The following is a 22,436-nucleotide window of genomic DNA, read 5'->3' as shown; positions in this document are numbered from 1 at the left end:
GCCTCAGACCCTGAGAGCTCTTCCTTACTTTCCATAGACCTGGAGTTTGCATGGTCGCTCCGTCGCTGCAATGCTGAGGGGCCACCCTAGCCTGCTGTCGGCAGGTTCAGCTGCAGGTGAAGGGGAGCTGCCTCTCACGGGGGCCCAGCTGATCCTCCCCTCATACCAGATTACCAGAACAGACATGGAGGACGTGGTGGAAGAGTTACAGGCTGCTCCACGCATCCTTCTGTGCCTGGGCCAGGTGCTGCGGGCTCCCAGCTGAAGCCCTCCCCATCTGCCAGGCGCTGGCCGGCAGCACCCCAAGACTTCTCAAGGGACTTGCTCGGGGGCGCATCCCTTTGCAGGCAGCCTTTACGGAGGACAGGATTGCCGGGCTCCCCAGGGCTTCAGCCCAGTCCCAACTCTGGGCCCTACTTTAGTCTGGGGTTTCTTATCTTTGCTGTTGGACTGTTCTAATTGGAACAGAACCCAAGAGAGTGGGCCTTCACTCCCCACCCAGGAAGAAGGGTTCTTTTCTGTCTTTATAACTTTTATTTATTGATAGTTTTTTTTTTTTTTTTTGAAACCAACACTGTTTTTTCTCATAAGAATTTTATGTGTCCTACAAGGATCCCCTTAGCAACCCGCGTGACTCCTTGGATGTTGATAAGCTGCCTCTGCATCACCCTGACGATCATTCTGCTGGGGTGATTGCTTGGTGCCTGTTGTATACCCAGCATTGTTCTAGGGGCTGGTTGGTCCCTGGGAGGGAGGAGCCCAGGGACCTCCTGGCGGGTGGAGGAGGTGTGGGCACTGTGGCACCATGGAGGCCATGTGGGGGGTGGGCACCACTGTGGCCAGGACCTGCCCAGGGTGGGGACTGGAGGGGATCGGCAGAAAGACTTCTCAGAGATGAGGCTGATGCCGAAGCAGTTTTCAAAACGCATTCGTGTTCTTTCACACAGAAACAATAAAAGCACTTCAACAAGGTTTTGGAACAACATTGAAACAAGTTCCTTAGCCGCGGCACCGTTTATTGCCATTTTATTGGAGCGTGTGCTCTGCGGTTTCTGCCTGGCTCCAACCGCATCCCAGCCCAGAGACTGTGGCAGTGGCTCATGTTAATGATGGTGATTTGCGTTGGCCACAGATCTATGGAACCCTGTTTCTTTTGTCCTGGGGTCTTCGTGTTACCGTGGACACCTCACTCACAACCCCTTGGACTCGGCCCAGTCCCACTTTACCCCCCATGGTGCTGGGGCTTCTCAAAGGGACTTGGCCTGAAGGTGGGGGGATTGGGTTCCCTCCAGGTGTCGGAGGTGATGGTCACACCAGGGAGGCCCTGGGTGGGCCAGGGGAACTGGATGGAGGGATTGTTGCAGGACCATAGTTCCCAGCTGCCAGGACAGAGGTCAAGTCCACAGCCACAGACCCAGGAGACCAGGTGGGGGTGGTAATTAGGGAAAGGAGGAAGCAGTGTGGGGGTGGGTACGCGCGCAGTTGCAGAGAAGCCGACGTACCAGCCCTGATGGAGTGGGCACGGCTGAGCTGGCCCTGTGGGGTCCAGGACAGGGGTCCCAAGGGTTGGGACTGTGGTAATGGGAGGGCCTCCCAGTGGACACGAAAAGGCTGGGCTCCCTGGAAGACACCAAGGTGATGTGCCACCAGACAGGATGTGGGTCTGGGAGGCTGGTCACTGCACAGCTAAGTGGCAACAAATGCCTCCAACTGTCCACCCTTGAGGTGTCCGCTTCCACCAGGAGACGCGGCTGCTGGCACTTTCTTGGTGGACAGACCCACGTGCAAGTGTAAGCCGCCCACTGGCTGCCAGCTGGGCTGCCCTGGCCGATGTTCTCAGATCTCCCCTCACAGCCACCTCGCTCTGGGGCAGCCAGCTGTGGGGGCCAGAAAGAAAGAGCCTAGCCTGGGGGAGGGTCAGGAGCGGAACCAAGGATGTCATTTATGAGAAGGGCTCCTACCGAGGCTCCTACCGAGCCACTGTGCTCAGCCTTGCGGACCACATCCTGTGGGGCAGGCCCGGGGCGAGTTTCACCAGTGTCATTTCATCGAGGTTTATTTTACAGAAGAGAAAACTGAGGCTTAGAGGCAAGTTCATGTGTAAGGTCAGTAGGCAGGAGATGGCGGAGTCTTGCTCAGAGAGAGGCTCAGAGTTTGGAGTGAATAAAAACCTGAGTCTGTCATAAAATTCCAGAGTCCGTGACAGTGACAAGAAGGAGGCACAGGAAAGGGTAGGATCCTCCTGTCAGGCAGGACAGGCGGGGCTGTGCTTGTCACTTGACTATTGTGTGACCGCAGACTGCAGGAGGCTGAAGGAACAATCTAGGCCATAGGAAACAGGTCCTCTCAGAACCAGAGAATGTAGGAGCAGGGGTTCCTGGGGTGACTGGGAGAAGAACTGTGGGCCAGGAGAGGGGGGATGCTGGGGGACCCCTGCTCAGCTCATTTGGGAGAGACCCTTGCAAAGACCTCGTGGGTCCCCCTCTGCGTCTGGCAGAGAGCATGTCGCTGGCTGCTCTGGCCTGTGAGGGCTAGTCTCATCCAGGTGGCACAGGGCTGGGGCAGCTGTTGGCAAGGGACAGGAAGTCAGGAATTCTGCAGCCCTTGCTCATGGTGGGGCCAGCTATGAAGAATTTTAACCTTTTCCTCTCCCTTGGCCTCGACATTCAGCTCTCTGGGCACCTGTGGACTCTCTGGCATTAGGCTCACACAAAGGGCGACTACCCTCCTTACTATAGCTAATTTGGGAGTGGGGGCTTCCCAGTCCAATTTTTTAAACCCCTTTCTCTAACTCCAGCCGGCATTGTCTTCTCAGATGAGGAACAGGAGCCCAGAGACTGCCCTGGGGCCAACAGGGTCACTCTTGAGGACCTGGCCAGACTCCCAAGTCTATTTGGAAGGTATACGAAGATAATGGTGTACACGGCTCTCTTCACTCCTGCTAAAAGCAGGGCCAGAGGACATGGGGCTAAAGAGAGCAGGAGAGGGACACCAGTGTCCTCTAAGGGTTCGTTCACCCTGCAACATGCCGTCTCCTTCCTTGAGTGCTCTCTTTCTGGGCTGGCTTTGGTGGTCTCCCTGCCTGGGCAAACCCACCTCTCTGCATAGCCAGCCAGGCCAGCAGGGATGCTTGCATAGGGCCCACCTCACATGCCCTTGACCAAGGGCATCCCTGCTCCTGCCACACACAGAATGCCAGTTAAAAGTTTTGTCTGCTGAGCCTTCTGCCCTCTGCCTGGACTTCAGGCTCGTGTGCTGGTGGGTTGGGGTCTGGAGTTAATGGCAGGTGGTTAATGGTGCCGCTAGGGCAGAATGCCTTGTGAATCATGACCAAGAAAGCACCACACCCCCTGTCATCCCTGCGGCTCGGGAGGCTGAATTCAAAGCCAGACTCAGTAAAAGCAAGGCGTTAAGCAACTCGGTGGGACCCTGTCTCTAAATAAAATGCAAAATAGGGCCGGAGATGTGGCTCAGTGGTCGAGTGGCCCTGAGTTCAATCCTCAGTACCAATAAATAAATAAGAAAGAAAGAAAAAGGCAGCACCACACACATCCTACAAGTCGGCGCGGCCCAGGCTGAGGGTACAAAGAAGCTTTGTAGGTCCAGGCAGCTGAGGCAAGTGGAGGTGACTGGTCTGTGGTATGGGAAGGTTGGCAGGAGAAGCAGCAGAGGAGGGGTCTCTGGGAGTCGAAATGCAAAACAAGGAGTCTGGGGCCAGGCAGAGAGCCAAGGGCATAGAGCTCAGATGGTGATGCAAACCCCAGGCCCACAGAGCCTGGTGGGCACTGTGGCCCCGAGTCGGTGGGCCCAGGGGCAGGGATGTGATGGGGGAGGGCCACGGTACCTGGGCTTTGACGGGGTTGGAGGCGCTTTCTTGGCAGATGGCTGCTGTGGGGTGGTTTAGTGGCCTGAGCTTCCATCGTTTCCAAGAAAAGCTGGAATCTAGATTTTTTTTTTTTTTTTTTTGTAGAATTCTCCTGCTTTTTATATTTGGGCAATTAATTCAACTTTAAGAAGCAAATCAAAACCTCTGCCGCTGTGCTCAGCTTGTGGGCTGCCTCTTTCTGACCCCATCCCCCGGCATGCTGCTGGAACAGGCCTGTGGGTTGGACAGCCCCCGTCTGCTTATTTTGATGTCTGCCCACTTTGGCCCAACCCATAGGATGCTGTAATTTTTTTTTTTCTTCAATTAGCTAAGAAAGAGACTCCTTTCCCCCAAAAGTATGCTAATGGCAGGAAGGGTTGGATTTCTAGTTTGGGAGTTAAATTTTGTGAAACTGGTAATCTGTCAATAGGAAAATGCCATTTCTTCATAGAGGTGTCACTACCTTCTGGGATATCCCTGTGACCCCCAAGGTCTCTCAGGCCAAGATCAGGGTGACCGGGTCAACCTGCTCTAATCTTAATGACTCCCAGATTCCTTAGAATCTCAATATATGTATATATTTTAAAGTAAATTAAAACTAGGGCCAGGATCCTATAGATGGAAGGCAAAAACGTCTGGAACTAATTTCAGAAAGCTCTTAACATCCTGGGGAATTACTTTTCTTTCTGCTGACTAGTCTTAGTGGGAGAAATCTGTTGTAACCAAACATGTGTTTTCTAATTAGGTGACTGTTTTAGGTTTTATGGCGAATAAAACTGGGAACACGGGGTGAGACTGGACCTGCACTTCATTCCTAGGCATTCCTATCAGAATTATTGGCAGGCAAGTTGAAAAAGAGCAAAGCACAGTCAAACAAAATTGCCAGGCGGTCCTGGGCCTGGGGCATGGGAACTCGCAGTCAGTCTCGGCTGGTACACGTTTGCTCTGGCCTGGCCCATCCTGGCCTCTCCTTCAGTGTGTGTGTGTGAACCTGAACTTCCAGCCTTGGTTAGGGAGCAGGAACAAGACTCCAGCTCTGGGTTTCCCAGCCCCTGAGCTCTGGTAGGTACGAAAGAGCGGCTTCCTTCTGTATTTCAGTTCCTAGTGGTTCCCAACCTTGAATGTGCCTGTGGAGCCATCAGGGAGCTTGTGAATACCCAGATGCCCAGGTCGCCCTTCAGACCAATGACATACTCTGTAGGCATTAAGCTCCCCAAGGTGACTCGAGAGTGCAGCCAAGGTTGAGAAGGCCCACTAGAGACCCCGGCTGGGTGTTGGCCCACAGCTGTATCTTTAAGCTCCTAAGCCCACGGCTTCTGTATTATACCAAGTCTAGCTCTTACAGACAGCCTGGGAATGTGTCCAGGGCTGCTTCCTGCATGCTACTTCAAATTCCCACCTTGGGAGCCAGTACTGCTTAGTAGTTAGAAGCACACAGCAGTCACACTGCCCACATTTGTATCATCACTGACCCGTGGTGTGGCCTTAGCCAACTTGTGCAGCTTTAGTGTCACACCCTAGTCCTGCTCCATAAAGTTGTAGTGAGTACAAAGCGTGGCTCTCTGATAGCATTAGGATCAATGTCTGTGCAGGAAGTAGCTCAGTGGGTACTCACTACTTCTGCAATTAAAGACGTGCATGGTTCCCGTATCCATCCATGGGGTTCCTCTGCTCAGATCAGCCTGCCTGGATGGACCGCTTCTCTGGTGGGCCTGATCACCTCTTTGATTTGCTCCCTCCCCCCCCCCATTGATGCTCACTGAATGCTGGACCCTGTCCTGAGGCTGTGCTGGGAGCAGGTTCCTGGAAGGTCGTCCAGCTGACACCTGAGGTTAGGACCCCCAGTTGCCCAGCTCACAGTGGGAAAGGACTGGATGAGAAGAAGTGGGACTACCATCTATAAAGGTGGCCCACCTACGCATCATAAGGGCACCTGTGACGGCCCAGATAGTGTACTGGGCACTGGGATGCTTAGGTGGGTCCTTCCCTACATGAGGCTTTTAGGTGAGTGGAGGAGACAGACTTCACACTTCGCATGTGAAGTCACAAGTACTAAGGGTTTTGAAGAAAAGTTGGGGGAGGGTAAATTGGGAAGTGTTCTCCAAACCCCAGAATACTTGGAAGAGTTAATTTGGGGAACCAAAGAAAGGAACATTCCTTTTTATCCAGGGTCTTATAAATTTATAGGGCTGGTCATTGTGCAGAGTGACAATAATTGAGATAATCTCAGTAATTCAGGGATGATAATCTGATAATGAGTTATGATAGGGCCACCCTGGCCTTTGGAGATTAACATCATGGAAGCAGCGCCAAGCTCCACCTGGCACCATCATCCCACATGAGGTCTGCTGTGTTCTGAGTTGGGCATCCTCCAGAGGGGCACAGACAGTCAGCTGGAGGGGGACAAGGAGAGGTAGGAGATGTGAAATCTCGTGATATGGAGACAAGTTGCAGACACCGGAGGGTAGAGACTTCAACTTCGGAGATGAGTTTGAAGCCATGGGTGGGAGGTGGGAAAGCAGGCCAATGGAAGGACAGTGGTCGGGCCCAGCCGTGTGCAATGCGGCTCCCTGAAGAAGAGCTGAAGCCCTCATTCCCTGTGCGATGGGCAGATCCATTCCAGGAGAGACCTAGGAAAGGACATCTGGGCCTTGGTTGCTGGGATCCACTGATTAGCTCTGGAATCCTTCTGGATTCTCAGATCCTGGCCATTTGATGATTATTTTGTGAGTTTTCTGTGAAGATGGGATGTCAACAATGTGAGTTTGGCTGGGGGAGTAGGAGGCCTAGAAAAAGTTCTTAGGGAAAAGGAGGGCACAACCCTGAGTGGCAGGGGGGACCCTGGTCACCAAGGGTGTGGAACACGGAGGCCCTGGGGGACAGAGGCTTGTGGGCAGGGCAGGAGAGAGATGTTTTGGAGATGGCTGTAAAATGGGAATGACAGGGAGGTCTGGAGGATTGTCTGATCTTCCAGCAGCAAAACTAGAAACAATGTAGGTGCCTGCTCTGCCGGGTACTTTCTATACGTCAGCCCACGGCATCAGCCCGTCACTTATGGGCAGATGCCATTATTCCCTGCTTTCAGCAGGTGGGGACCTGAGGCCCAGGGAGACTCTGTATGGTCAGGGTCCAGCCCAGCTTCGAGTAAAGGATCAGCCCTTGGAGTCTGTGCCCTTAGCTATCAACCTACCCCAGCAGAGGGTGGGTAAAGGTAAAACTAGTGCATGGCTGTGAGGCCTGGGGAACGCTGTTAGTGAGTCTTGCTGCGAGCACTCTGGGGGCTGCTCCTGGCTTCTCTGTGCCCAGCCCTGTGGGGTCCGATGGCAGCTGGTATAGTAGCTGCTGGGCCAAGAGGAACCAAATGCAAAGTGTTTCCCATGGGATGGAAGGAGGGCGCCAAATCCATTTCTCCCTGTAAATTGATCAGTGAACTAATAAAAAAATTGGAAGGAACTCTGGATTTGGATTCTGCCACCCAAGATGACCCATGGGACAGTCACAGGAGGAGGAATGGACAAAGATCCTCTGCAAACAAGGGTTTTTTTTGAGATTTGTCTGGGATAAAGAGTGTGTGGTGCAGGTATCCCACAGAGAAAACCCAGAGCATGGTAACTGAGCAATGGCAAAATTCTGGAGTTCTGTATGTGGTTTGAAAATCTAGACTTGAGTAGGCGAGAAAATACAACATACATGCACATCTCTTGCTTTGCTGGTTTTTTTTTCCCCTCCCCTTCCTGTTTACTTGTTTGCCATCACCTCAGCTTAGCAACTCATGTCCTGATAACAGAGCTAAGGGTTGGAGCAAGATGACTGAGATTCTGGATTTGCTGTGTGACTAGGGAGAAGCACTTAACCTGTCTGAACTTCTGTTTATTTAACTCTAAAAGGAAATACTTTGAGTATCAGATACCCTGCCTACTTTGTAAATTAGGGAGGACAAATAGTAGCAAATAATAGTTAATGTGTTTTTCTTATGTTACCCGCTGGTGCTAATTCCAGTTAGAGCACATGGAACTTTCAGGGCCAAGATCTCCTGAGCATGGAAAGAGTGAGACAAGATTTTAGCAGTAAGATGCTAAAGATCAAAGGGTAAGAACCCCATGAATGAGTTTACATGTTGACTTAAGTCAGATGGATGCCAAAAGCAACAGTGTAGCCAGTTCAGACCAGGAGTGATACGAAGCTTAGAAATTTGAGAAGAAAAAGAGGTGATAAGAAAATGGCCACGAGTCACATGATGGTGTAGAATAAGGCGAAAGTGGACCCCAGACTGTGGATAATAACTTGAAGACCAGGAAACTGGATTCTCGAAAGAGTAGTGAAACCAAAAACCCAGGCTCGGGTGTTGGGAGACCTAAGTTTTATTCCTTGTTTGGTCAGAAATGAGCAAAAACGGCCTTGGAGAGTCTCTTAATTGATTCATTTCCTCCTTTTTAAAGTGGATTTTTAAAAAATCTCATTCACTTTCTGGAATTGTGATGCTCTAACCCAGTGCTTTTCAAAATGGGGCTGTGATCCTGTAGGAAGTCTGTGAATCCAATTCAGAAGGTCAAGACCAGGATTAGAAAAGATGGAAGAGAACAGAAGAGAACACAGGGCTGCACACCCTTTCATCAGACTTTCATTTCAATGACACAGTTCTGCACGTTCCGGGTTGAATTATCAATTACATATCGTATGATGAAATTGTAGTCAGAAAAGTTTGAAAACAAAGCTGTCACACACGGGGTGCCGCCCCAAAAGCCCAGGTGCGCTGCCTGCCTCAGTCTCCCCCTTTGCATCAGCACCTCTGCGGTCCATCCCCTGGACTCTGTGAGTGTCCGAGGAGAGCCAGCCTCCCCACAGCACGCAGATACAAGGTCTCAGCACTCAGTGCCTTCCCTGCATGACAGTCCCCTGTGTCCTGCCACGAAAGGGTCAGGAAATGTGAATTTCAGACAGACTATGACTAATTTTAGTATATCCCAAATATTGCATGAGGTATACTAAAAAATTAGCCACTGTTTATTTGAAATTCAAATTTAACCAGACGCCTATATTTTATCTGGCAACCCTAAGTAAGTAATAAACAGCGAACAGGAGGGAAAGTTTCAGAAGATTAAGACTTTTAAACGCCTCAAACTACAAAACTTTGTGTCTTAATATGATCATAAATTAACAGCTGTATTGTATTATGCAAATTTATGTTAAGTTATTCACTCTCTATCATCATGCTCCAATAAAAATTGTATATATGACATTTAGGAAAAAAAATGACATCTTCTGATAAGAGTTTTGCTCTGCATTTCGGCAGCTGCAGCTCACCTTTGGCTCTGTCTGAATGCGGCTGCCCGGGACGTACAGCAGCAGGCCCTTCGTGAGTGACTCACTGAATTACTTATGGTCTGTTTAAAATCCTCAGGAACAATCCCCGGGAGTGGCCAGTGATTGCCCTCCCTCCATTTTAATGACTTTCCAGAGAAATGCTGCTTGGCGTGGAATGAGAGCAGAGAGTGGCCCTACGATCCACGGGAGACGGGCACCTCCTGCCAGGAGCCCCCGAGCCGCGTGCAGGAGGGCGTCATGGACACACAGGGGGGGAATGATTCCTTCTCTAATCTCCGTGCCATCCTGTTTCTTGGGAATCACACACACAGGGCACAAAGCCCTCTCTGCCGTTTCCCTCTCTGTGCACAGTGATGGCCACCAGTTGGCTGATTTAAAATTCAGAGCACCCACAAGCCCGCGCCACGGGCTAGCCTTAGGAAGGTTTGCTTGATCTTCTCACTGACGGCTGTCATCCTCCTGAAGCCTCCTGGTACACACCCGGCATCTTTGTTTTAGCTTCTATAATTTTTTTAAAAAAATTGAATACTGCAGGTGGGAAGAAATGCCCATGTCTGTTCTGGAAGGGAGGGGTCAGCCTTGCTAAGGGCATGTGACAGCCCCAAACTGGCAGGGAGCAGAGCCTTGAGAAGGACAGGAAGCCAGATGGCCTCAAGGAATCTCTGAAGCAGGCCAGGCCAGGCTTGGAAAACAGGCTGTCGATGACACTCTGGGAAGGAGGCAGGGAGGCCTGTGCAGGTGACTGGGAACCTTCATGTGCAACAGAACTAGAGCTACTGACGGAGTAGTCCCCCTGGGGTGTTTGGGGGCTGTACCACGGGGCCCCTTACAAGTACAGACCCACCCTGCTACAAAGGTGGATGGGCAGAGGAAAGGGCACTATTGTCTCCACCCCGCCTTGTAAGAGAAGTTGCTGAGGTCCTCAGATATGCAGAGAAATGAGCATGGGCCTGGGAGCTGGAAGCCACACCAACCCCAACCGGGCCTCTCCCAACATCCTCTGCCCCAGTTTCCTCATCTACAGAATGAAGGCAGCGCATCAAATGATCTCTAAGTTTCTTTAATTTCAATGTTCAGTTATTCAATGAATTATCGAGAACCTACTGGATGTGTCTGGATGTGAGGACAAAGAGGACCCCACATTCCTGGTGCCTACAGTCGGAGTGTCTAGGGGTCAGCAAGCAGAAGTGTCTTCCTGTCTGTGAGAAGAAGTAGAGGAGAAGAGGAGGGAGTGGGAGGCAGGAGGAGGGGAAGGCAGAGGGGAAGGATGCCCTGTGATGGGAAACTCCTTCTCAAGTGGGTGGCATCCAACTCTGTGAAATGACCACAGAAGATCAATGCCAGTTGGCTGCTGTCACCAGCTCTCCCAGCCACGGAGACACTGCCTACTGCTGGGACATGGACCGTGGGGAGGTGCTGGTTTCTAGAAGTGCATTTCCAAGTGGACCCATGGACCACTTCCCACTTCAGCTACTTCACATGCCAATGAATGAACTGATCAGAAGAAACCTGCCCCTCATCTCCAAAGCCTTTGGTATTTGATACAGAAAAGAGTTGGGAGACATGGGTGATGCCTCCTGCAGTAATCGACCTTAACTTTGGAAAAGAAAAGTAAGTAGATGTAACAGGATAGTGTTTAGACACCAGCCATGGGAAGGATTTGTTTTGCTAAATTATAGCCTGTAACACCAGAAATCTCATGAAGCCCGAGAAGGACACCCACAGACCTTATTAAGTGGGCTTTAAGTAAATTTTGAGAGACAGGGAGAAAATGCCACAAGATACAGTGAAAAATGACAGGTTTGACATATGAATTATTCCTGAGGGAAGAAAGTGTCTGTCGAAACTCCAGGGACAGGAAGAATAGAGGAATTCTTGATATGGTAGATTTTACATAGGCAAAAAAAAAAAACCAATGTTACATGGAAGCATACAATTTTATTTTAAGGCACCCAAGGGCAGACAAGGAGAATGGAAGTTGGTCAAATGTTAAGTAAAAGAAACAATGTACTTCTTGGCTTAGTGGGTTTTTTTGCTATGTATTTTTATATTTGACCTGTTCATTGGCTACTGATGTAAATTAAATTTTCATGGTAAGGACAGATGCATCTTGACTTACTAGGATTGCTTAGTTGCCTAAAGCTGAAGATCCATGTGCTGTCCACTTTGGACAATCATCTACTTTCATGGAATAATCTACCACAGAGTTAGTGGTCATTCCCAAGATCTGGCATTAGTAGATCTGGGTTCAGATTCATGCTTTGCCTTGAAGTTGGCCCAGACACTCCATCCCTGAGTCTCAATTTCATTTTAATCTATAAAAGTGGGGGATGATACAGAAATGGTTGCTAGAATTGTCTGGCTCAGCCCCAAGCACAGAGCATGTGTTCATTATATTCTCAGATTTAGTTAAAGCCCACTTAATGTATAGTCATCCTCATCCTCATCATCACCACCACCACCACCACCACCATCATTATTTTTGATGGTGCTAGGAGCCAACCCAGGGCCTCGGCATTCTACCACTGAAATACATGCCAGGCCTCCATCATTATTATCAATATTATTCAATATCGAATACTTGATCCCACAGGGTCACTCCTTGATAAGAACAGGCGAGAAACAAGGTATTTCCATAGCAGGCCTTAGCACAGATACTAGAGGACTACAATTGGCCCCAGGTTACGGAGAACTGGAAAGATGGACAGTACCCCTGAAATTGTTCGAGAGACCACAGTGAATGAAGTCTAGAAACAAAATAACCAAAATTACCAAATGGTTCCTGCAATATGGGAGATGCTTCTAGGAGACTTTAATTTTTTTCTAGGATTCTTGGTTAACAGGGCCTAGTCCTTTACAGTAAGGTCAGATTTATTTAACACATAAAAATTATTATGAATAATTATGGTGCCCCATAAATGTTTACTATTATGGGGGTGGCGATCACTGTCATTAGTATTTTTCTGGTCTACAAATTTCTAATTTGCAGCCAGACTGGAGAATAATCAAATGAGATTTTTCAAAGACGGGTGAAAGGTTAGAAGAGAGAGAGAGACAGACAGACAGACAGACAGAATGAATACTGCTCGCCCTACCACCCCACAGCAAAAAACCGCCTTGCCTTAATTCTGAATAAAGGTGTGGGTCTGAGGTGGGATGTCCTCAGGCTTCAGTGGCCTTGTTGGTAGGATGGAGAAATTGCTGCTCACAGTCCTAGGGTGGGCATGGACCAGATGACCTCCCGGGGTGGGTTGATAAATCTATGAGATGCTTTCAAACTGGCTCATTAGCCGAATGCTGCCAGAGAACCGTCTCATGGGTCTTGCCAGGGATTTGGTTTCTTGGCTCTCTGGACAGGCTGAATGTGGCCACAGCATGATCACAGAGAGCCCGCTATTTCCTCATAACCTCTGAGGGACTTCACTAGAAGCAAACAGCGGTTCCAACTGAGCATTTACAAGTCAGTGCTGTCTTTAGTAATGCAGTGCACTGCTAAAGTGAGGTTGGCATTGATTCCTCATGGCACGGTGGCAATGGGTCTTCACGTGGGTTGTGCCCTAGAATCCCCAGGGGCTTTTTAAAAAATATATATATTTTTTTGTTGTCAATGGACCTTTATTTTTTATTTATTTCTATGTGGTGCTGAGAATTGAACCCAGTGCCTCACACATGCTAGGCAAGTGCTCTGCCACTGAGCCACAACCCCAGCCCTTCCCAGGGGCTTTTGAGAAGCCCAGACAGCACTTCAGACCAACCACATCAGAAATCTCCAGGGATGGATCCCAAGCATTGCTATTTTTAAAGTTCTTGAGGATGTATGTGGAAATATCTGGGTGCTCTTAGGCCTTGATTTGCAGGTGAGCCCTTGGCCTGGCTGGTGACATGAGCAGATGGTACATAGAGGACCTGGAACTGTCATAGCATCTCTAGTTATCTGGAGTCAGATTGCGTCTAGGGACAGCCTGGGACAGCCCCATAACCCCATGTTGAAGCTCGGTATAAAGCAGGCCCATCTTGCTGCAGTAAAAGAATCAGGGGCCTCAGTGAGGGTTGGAGGTCTTGCTACCTTCTGAGAGGAAAGGTGGGGGGCACCTGCACAGTCTCAAGATGCCAGGCTGGTCCTCCCCTGCCAGCCAGAACTCCCAGGAGTCTCTGAGATAGATGAAAATGGCATTTGGTGGCAGGCAAGGGCAGGCTGGCTGGTGACAGAATCCACCTGATCTCCTACAGATCTCAGAACTGGAGCTGTTATGGTTTGGAAATGAGGTGTCCCCTAAAAGCTCACATGTGAGACAAGGCAAGATGGTTCAGAGGAGAAATGATTGGGTTGTGAGAGTCTTAACCCAATCAGTGAATTAATCCCCTGATCATTTCACATAGTGAAAACCAACTATAAGGAGTGGCAACTGCAGTGGCAGTGTGGCTGGAGGTGGTGGGCATTGGGGGCGTGGCTTGGGGGTATACATCTGTATCTGGCAAGTGGAGACCTTTCTCTCTGCTTGCTGATCAACATGTGAGCTGCTTCCCTCTGCCACACTCTCCTGCCATGATGTCCTGCCACACCTGGAGCTCTGAGGAACGGAGCCTGCTGTCTATGGACTGAGACCTCTGAACCCATGAGCCCCCAAATAAACTCTTCCGCCCCTGTGGTTGTTCTGGTCAGGCCCTTTAGTCACAGCGGTGAAATAGCTGACTAAACAGGGGCAGCGCCATTGCTCGGCAGAGGCAGCCCAGCAGTGGGCAGAGAGAGGGTCCAGATGGCAAGTGGGCTGCAAGACACATGTCCAGGTGCTTGTTGAATGTCCTTTAACAGTGCACATAGTGCAAACCAACTCCAAGGAAGTGCAGCTAGGGAAAAGGGCCAGTGGGGGCAGAACCCAAAGAGAAAGCCTGGGGTGGCCACAGAACCTTCTGCAATGAGTGGGACGAGATGGTTCACAAATCAGGTCTCCATTTCAGAAATGTCCTTGCCAAGTGGATTAAGCATCCAGGGACCTAGAAACTTTTAGGGGGAAACCTCCTCTCCTCCAGGGGAGCAGTTACCTGTGTGCAATTCATTCTGCTCTATGAGGGCCACCAAGAAAGAATTCTCAGACTCACAGGATGGACGATGAAATGAGGACATGGAATGAGGCTGTGGCAAAACCAGGACCTTCCAGGAAACCTTATCCCTGGGGCGGAGAACGAGGGTGACAGGTCCAGGATGGTGCTGGTGAAGGTGACTGGCGAGGGGGTGCGTGCCCTTGAGGCAGGTAGGCAGGGCAGTTGGCATTTCCCTGGTCCTGCAAAAGCATGGTGCAAACCCAGTTCCAAGCTGCCCCATCAGCAGGTGGCCCTGAAGCTCCCCTTTATGGAACCACAGAGCCATGATTGCCCGGCCGGTTGGACAGGAGTACTACGGCTCGAGGATCCCGCCACACTAGAGACAGTGATGAGAAGAACAGACTCGGTACTGTGATGGACAGGCGTGTGCCAAGCCTCACATGCCCTTCCTGATGCATCCCTCATCTTAAGTTATCCATCTTCCCCAAGCCCCTCTTGAGCAGAACCTTCACGTCAACCTCGTTAGGCTACAGCATCCAGACATTATATCAAACATATCCTCTGTGCTGCAGCGAAGGTGTCCTGCTGGTGTAGTTAACACCTACATTCAGCTGACTTTAAGTAAAGGAGATTACCCTCCGTAAGGTGGGTGGGCCTTATCCAACCAGTTGAAGGCCTTAAGAGCAAAAGCTGAGGTTTCCAGCAGGAGAAATTCTGTCTCAGGACCATAGCATCAACTCCTGCCTGAGTTTCCAAACTGCCATCCTGCCCCACAGATTCCAGACTTTCAGCCCCACAATCACAATAGCTGAATCCTTAAAAATAAACCTCTCTCTCTCTCCTCTTGGTTCTGTTCCTCTGCAGATCTCTTTCCCCACCAGTGAAGTGGGCTTGGTGATCGGTCCTGCTTCATAAAGTTATTGCAAGGATCAAGTTCACACGTGTGTAAAGTGTTTGGCTTAGGGCCTGCCATAGAACCATTCCATCATCCTCCTCGACAGTGGAGAGCTAGTCCAATCCCTTCTGCTTACAGTCAAGGAAACTGAGGCATGGGGTGGGGGATGACAGGACTAACCCGGATGTAATGTCAGTACTGTTCCAAACCTAGGAAGTGTGTGAACTCGCTTTATCTCAACAACCCCATGAGCTACATAGTGTTACTATCCCCATTTTAAAGACAGGAGAACTAAGGAACAAAGTGATTATGTCAGTACCCATGAAGTACTGCCTGTGAGTGACAGCTTTGGTGCCCCATGTGCTCAGGCTGTGGCCAGTGTGGGTCTTGGGGCTCCCTCCTGCTCAGGGGGCCTGTCCTGTGGTCAAGTCTAGGTTTGGTGGAGTGTGGTTGGGAGCTCATCTCTCATATACAACCCTCTCTGCTTTGGTACCAGCTGGATCTCAGCACAGCACCAGCCCCGGGATCCCAAATGCGGTGACTTAACAGGGGTCTCTAGCTTTGCCATGTTCATTAAAAGGTTTTGACTGTAAAGAACCCTCTCTCCGTTTGTCAGCCACTTGAGCCAATTACTCTTCAAGTTGAAGTTCTTGCCCAGAGCTACGGGGGTGAGGAATTTGTCCTCTTTCCTGTCCCAGATTACTAATTAGAATGTCTCAGAGAGGGGCCCACTGCACTGAGTCAGGGTGGCTTTCTAGCCCTTCTAGCTGACAGCCCGGGAGGCTGGTCCTCTTCTCATCTTCAAACCAAGAACTCTGTTTGCAGGTGTCTGTCGAGTGCTCCCTCCAGCTCTGGCCCCCGTTTGGTCCCAGCCAGGGAGACCAGTGGAGTTTAATTACCTTCTTCCTATCGGGAATGTTCAAGGAATGAGGCTTTGGAAAACAACTTGTGCTACCAAAAAGAAGGGGGGAAAAAAACCAAACCAAGTGGGCAAGAAACAGGCATTGCTTCTTGTGTCCTAGGGACCCAATCTAAATATTTAAATTTTAAAGACAGATTTCTAGACGCTTAACTTCATAAACCTTACGCGTGGCAATTCACGAGGGAGTCCAACCTGCCTTCTGATGTGGACTGTTCCTCTGCCTGGACCAACAGGCCTACGGAGCTGATATTTTCACACATTCTGTATTCAGTCATAAAACTCCATCTTTAAAAAAAAAAAGCCCAAACCACGGAAACAAAACGTCATTCTGCCCACAGTCCTGGGGCAAAACCGGCCTCCCGGAAAGTCTGGGCCTCTAGGGACTGCTTCTTGGAAAGCTCCCTAATTCTCGACTCATTCCCCACCTTCCTCCTCAGCTCTGAGATGCCCAGTGGCTGGCATGAGCATGGAGGAGCCCTGGGCAGATGCCAGGAGTTTTCAGACTTCCAGTGGACTCCCCAAGGCTGCAGACAGGCAGGCAGCAGGGGTGGGGGTGGTAGGCAGTGAGCTCCTTGTTCCTGGAGCGTTCAAGCCCAGCCGTGAGATCTCTTAGACGTCTGTCCTGAGTGGGCAGCTGCCTTAGGTGGCCCCTAAGTCCCCTGGGAACTAAGGGTCCTGGTTCCCTGCCTTTCTTGCCTTGACACATGGTAGGTGTCAACTCATGGGTCTGTGTGGTGCCCGTGAGAACCCTGGAGGGTCCAACTGTTGGGCTGTGGGGCCCACCTGGCATGGCCCTTCAGCCTGCCTCCATCTCCCTCAGCAGTGGCCCCTCTGACCCAGTCAACTCCTTCCTTCCAGGAAGCAGGAACCTACATGTTTCACCCAGTGTGCCCCCGGCCTGTCCCCCTCTAAACTGTGCCCAGCCTCCAGCTAGAGAAGGGAGAACTGCATTCATTCAACCTTCTCTCTCAGCCTATTTCTCACCAGCCCACTATGCGCCAGGCACTGTTCTGGGCTCTGGGGGCGACCAGGAGGCCCAGCAGGGGGCCAAAGTGGCTCCCTGCTCCCAAACAAAGATCCTCCTAAAGGTGACATTTTCAGCCTAATGATGGGTGGAGAGAGAAGGTTTATGTAGAGACCAGGGGTCTTTAAATTCTTACCAGATGACATCATTTCAAAGTTCCTGCTCCCTAAAAGTGGCTTTGGTCAGTAGTGTACAGGGAAGTCAAAACAAAAAAGTATGTGTTTATTCTTTTATTTCAAAAGCTATTTGTTGGAAATGAAACCCATTCTTCTGATGTGCTAAGAGCCCATAGTGTGCTCAACAGTTAAATAAATGAGCCATCTGTCACCAATTACCTCAATGTCAAGTGGGTGGACATACAGAGCACTGAGCCTCACCTGTGGAGGTAGCAGCCCACGGTGGCTTTCGATTCTTGCTTTTCTAGACTGCTGGAAACCACCCACCAGCTTATTTACTTAGCAAATGTGGGTCCCTCCGGAGACCCAGATATGGAATATAAGATACTCTCAGTTGCCACGTGAGGAGCCCCACATCCATGCTGATTGGTGTGGCCCATTCCCAGGAGGAACATCTCTTTGCGGGTCACCTCTCCCTCTGCTCTGCAGGGACTTTATGGATAGGGGGCACTTGGAGCTTCAATTGCTAAAACTGCTACACCTGATGAAGCAGGTGGCCCAGAAGAACCACTGTGAGTCTTTCTTGCCCCTCTATCTGCCTCCCGCCTTGGCACCTTGCTGTGTGTGACTACAGGCCTCTGGGCCATCCAGGGCTCCCGAGTGGGCAGTGAGCCAGGAGGTGGAGCAGGGGACATTCTGGGTCTCCCTGGATCTGGGAAGAAGAACTAGAATGAAAATAAGAAAAAGGAAGAGGGAATGGAGGCGTTTAGAGTCCTGGGTACGGAGATGGAGTCCATTCATAGCCCAATGTGGCGCAGCCTACCTTTCCACAAATGTCCCCAAGAAGAGAAAGACCCTTCTGTTTGTATAATAATCATGGATAATTTCTCCATTGCCTGACTGGTCACTCTGCTTTGGGGACTCTTGAGTTGTTGAGTGACGGGTCTCAGAAGTGCCTTCTATCCTGTCCTCCTTCTGGGACCTAGTGCTTTGGCAGCAGGGGCCACAAACCACAATTTGCAAGATAGAGTTCCAGGCACGGACCCAGAGACGCCTTTCTTCACAGGCTGTGTACTGCCCTGCCCTGGTACTCGTCAGGATGCCTGTCGGATGCTTCCAGAAAGAACAGGAAATGGGCAAGTCGGATAGATTTCCAAGCCCCACCCAACCTCACAGCTCTTACTCCTAAAGTGAAAATAGTGCAGATCTTGATGGAGGCCCCCAGAGAGATGGTGTCAGGGGAAGTGCCTTTTGGCCACAAGACTTTACCATGCCTCCTCCAGGGGTCCGAAGCTCCTGGGTACACCAGGAGGTCCTTGGGGGAGTTATGGGCTAGATGAAATTCCCTGACTAAGAGGTTGGCCTGATGGGTATGTGTCCATTGTGACAGGTCCCCAGTCTACACAAGTACCCAGAGAGAAACCTCTGGGTGCCTATGTCACCTGCTTTGAAAATGACTTTAAATCAATTCAGAAGCACTTCCTGACTTCCTGCCATGGAGAAGTTATTTAAGGAAGCAAGATTTTAGGATTAATTTGGAAAGATTTATATACTTCTAAAGTCTATTAGATTAATTCCTCCATCACTTATCTCCTACTCAATAAAGAAAATGCCATCAAACTCATTGAACTCTCTTGAAGCCTTTCAAATGTATTCACAAAAGGTAAACCATTGTAGACCAGTGGCCCCTCTGTCATTCGGGATAAATACTACTTCAGACATCATAGTAAAGATAGAGGCAGAAAAAAAAAAAGATAGAGGCAGGCTTTAGGGTTCAGAATTGTTCCTCAGTGTGGACTGGGAGCTGTTAAGAATGCAGATGCTCAGGCTCCACCCCAGACCCTGCAAATCAGATTCTGCAGTTTTTAACAATATCCCCAGGGGATCCCTACCCACGATGAAGTCTGAGATGCTCCAGCTGGTGGCTATGCTACAGGCTGTTGCCTGCTCTGCACTGTTACTGCCCCAGTTCTTTGTGTTGTAGTTGGACATTAGGGCTGCAAGTTGTTCTTTGTTCCTACCTCTCTCCTTCTGCCTTGTGGCTTTGTGTCTATTTCATAGATGTGGCATCTGAAGGAAAGGGAGGGATTCTGAAGAGCCACTAAGGCCTGTGTGGCTGGGTTTGAGCTGGTGGGGAACACCTGAGTTCACTTCCAGTGACTCCCCTGCAGACCTGGGCAAAGGGCAGGGGACCTTCCCAATGGGGAAAACCCATTTCCAGCTTTTCATTTGACCTCAAAGTTGACTGTGTCTTACTGCTTGTGTGAAGATTGACCCTGGGAAAGATCCCAACTGGGACACAATTTTCTCCATAGTGAGCATGAATTTATGTTGGGCTATTCACATATTTCTTTCTCTGAACCCTTCCCCCTTCGACAAAGGACATATATTAATGAAATAGCTGGTTGAGGGTAAAATGGTTATATACATAAATTTTTGTAGCCATGGAATATGCTTTTTTCCCTTTGAGATCCTCTGGCTGCTTCGAGAACAAATTCCTAACCTTGTTCTTACTGTCAGTGTGAGCCAATCAGCTGAAATAACCAGCTTGGAATGTCCCTTTACCCTTAAGAGAAAAAAGAAGAGTATGTTGTATTTTAATTAGATATTTATAATAGGGACACAACAGCTATTCAAGAGATGTTTTAAGAATCTGGCCTTCCTTCTGAGGCATAACTGTGTTCAAATTATCCTAAAGAGAGACTGTATATCAATCCAATCCAGTTTGTGATAAATTTACAACTGGGTTCTATGCAGTAGATTTATATCAACAATTAAGCAGAAGGAAAATGGGTCATAAATTTTGGCTGGCACAGTCCAGCACCAAAGAGAAGAAAAGAGAATGGTTTAGCCAGATCAAAAGTCAATAATTTCAACACAAATTGCTAAAGCTGTAACAAAAATTATTGATGTGGGAACAGATTGTTCCCCCCATCCTTTTCAAAATTATATATTAGAAGACAAAATGAAGCATCCAAACAACAAGGTCTTATTAGAAAATTGGTGTTTTTTTTTTAAAATTTGGTAAGGAGTATAAATACATAAACCCTTCTCTGCTCCTTCACTATTGAATTTAATGAAAGTGCCTCCTCTTCAGCATGACTAGGGCAACATGGGGACAAGAGAGTGTCCTCAAGATGGGGTGACTTGAGAGCTGGGGGTGTGGCTCAGTGGTGGAGCGCTTATCTAGCATATGTGAGGCACTGGGCTCAATCCTTAGCACCACATAAAAATAAATAAATAAAATAAAGGCATTAAAAATAGCATTTTTTTAAAAAAAAAAGATTGAGTGACTTGAGAAAGGGAATTGTATGGTTTGATTGTCCCCAGAACTCAGGGGTAGAAACTTAAACCCCTAGTCATAAGCTGATGGGATTTGAAAGTAGGGCCATTGGGAGGTAGGGAGGTTTAGAAGAGGTAATGAGGGTAGGGTCCTTATAATGTCATTGGTGGGATTGTAAGAGAAGGAGACCTGGGTGAGCTGGCATGCTTGTTGTGAATCATGACGTGATGGCCTCTGCCATGTTATGATGCAGCAGGATGCCCTTGTCAGATGCCAACAGATCAGATGCTGGCAGCATGCTCTTGGGCTTCCCAGCCTCCATGAACTCTGAGCAAAATAAATGTCTATTCTTTAAAAATTAAAAAATAGACATACCTGGTCTAGAATAAAATACCTTGTCTCAAGTATTTTGTTGTAGTAATGGAAATGGACCAAGAAGTTTCTAAATTGATGGGGTTTTTTGTTTGTTTCTGGTACCAGGGTTGAACCCAGGGGTGCTTCACCACTAAGCCACATCCGCAGCCCTTTTTTTCTATTTTATTTAGAGACAGGGTTTTGCTGAGTTGCCTAGGGCCTCACTAAGTTGCTGAGGCTGGCTTTGAACTCATGATCCTTGTGCCTCAGCCTCCCAAGCCGATGGGATTACAGGTGTGCACCACCATGCCCAGCCCTAAATTGATTTTTGATGGTGGACAAGTGTAGGGGAGGCTATACAAAATTCCTAAATCAGATGAAGTGGAAGAAAATTTATGTTTCCTAGGAAGAAGCAGCCTAGATGCATGATTTATCAAGTGGTTATGACTGTGTTATACACTGGAACAGAAGTCCATCCTTGAAAGGAGAAAGGCAATCAAGGTCATTTGGGTCAAAGTAGCTGGTAAGAGATGGGAGGTTGCCAGACAGAAGATGTGGGCCAAAACACATGTATAAGATTTTCCCCAATGGTGAAGGAAGCGCCTAAGGTGTCCTTCTTGTGCCAGGGTTTGGTTCTGCTGAAAATATATCATCCGAGTTACCGACCTTCATGGATGACATCTTCACTTCCCGATGGTTCAGTGTGCAACCAGGCAAACTGCCAGCTTTGTCTTTAACCATTAGGAAGGATTGACTGGCTCTGCACCACAGGCAGCATGGAGTGGCCGCATCATGTACAAGAATACACAAGAGAGGTTGTCCCAGACATTGTTGGACTTAGGCCCCTGAATTTGGAAAGCTGGTGTTTCAAAGTTCAGAAGGAACATGACTGCATGACAAGAAACTGGAAAATGAGAGGCTCTCATCTGGGAACCACGGAGTCTATGCATGACTTATGGAGATGAAGGCAGCCCCCGGGCCTGGCCTTCTGCTCTCCTTGGTCATCTGCACAATGCAGCAGAATTGCTGATTTGCCCTCTCTACCTGTTTGAGGAGAGGATAGATAATTGGAAAGAGATGTCAGGGTGGGGGAGGGGCTGGCAGAGGGAGCGATCACTGCTGGTGTGGTAAGAAGTGTGCTTTCTGTGGGTCCTGTGGATGCTACAGGAGGCATCGAGGCTCAAGCCTTCTTGCCAATGAGATCATTGGCTGATTGCCACAAGGAGACTGTAGCACCAAAACTGTGAATGGGAGCTGGCCTCTGGAGCTGGTCTCCCCGGTCAGGGAACTGTGTTGTGGGGGCTGCCCCAAGTCCCTCTGAACCACTCTTGCATCTGCTCCTCAAAGAAGGTGCAGACAGCAGCCCCGGAGGGTAGGACTTGGGATCTCTTGTGACACCCAAGCCCTGGAGAAGAAGGGGGTCCAGCAGGTGCGGCAGGAAGAAGGCAGGAGGAAGAGCAGACCCCACCCCTTCCCGGGTGGCTTCCTTGGGCCATGGGTCGGCCTGGGTGGAAGGCACAGCAGAGTGTTGAGCTGCATCTGAGACTGAAGTTTTAATCGGAACCAGATGGGTCTGGACTTTTTAATGCCTCAAAGTGACAGGCACCTT

General features: G+C 49.4%; 2 protein-coding genes across 5 annotated transcripts in view; one reads left to right on the top strand and one right to left on the bottom strand.

Annotated features, from left to right (window-relative positions):
- The window catches only part of Tbxas1 (thromboxane A synthase 1), a 154,780-nt gene that overhangs the window by 24,481 nt on the left and 107,863 nt on the right, over window positions 1-22,436 (bottom strand). The window lies entirely within an intron of this gene.
- Parp12 (poly(ADP-ribose) polymerase family member 12) overlaps window positions 1-22,436 on the top strand; it is a 102,759-nt gene that overhangs the window by 63,768 nt on the left and 16,555 nt on the right. The window contains exon 14 of one of the 2 annotated variants that reach the window (XM_078040632.1): window positions 38-972. The exons of the other annotated variant lie outside the window; for it this stretch is intronic. Within the exon in view, the coding sequence (XP_077896758.1) occupies window positions 38-77 (40 nt within the window). The 3' untranslated portion in view covers window positions 78-972. Of the gene's footprint in view, window positions 1-37; window positions 973-22,436 lie in introns of those variants that run through there. 2 annotated transcript variants of the gene reach the window in all.

Source organism: Ictidomys tridecemlineatus, chromosome 2 (genome assembly GCF_052094955.1).
Source record: "Ictidomys tridecemlineatus isolate mIctTri1 chromosome 2, mIctTri1.hap1, whole genome shotgun sequence".
Classification (NCBI taxonomy): Eukaryota; Metazoa; Chordata; class Mammalia; order Rodentia; family Sciuridae; genus Ictidomys; species Ictidomys tridecemlineatus.
Note: the sequence above shows the minus strand (reverse complement) of the source record. Positions and strands in the feature narration are given on the sequence as shown.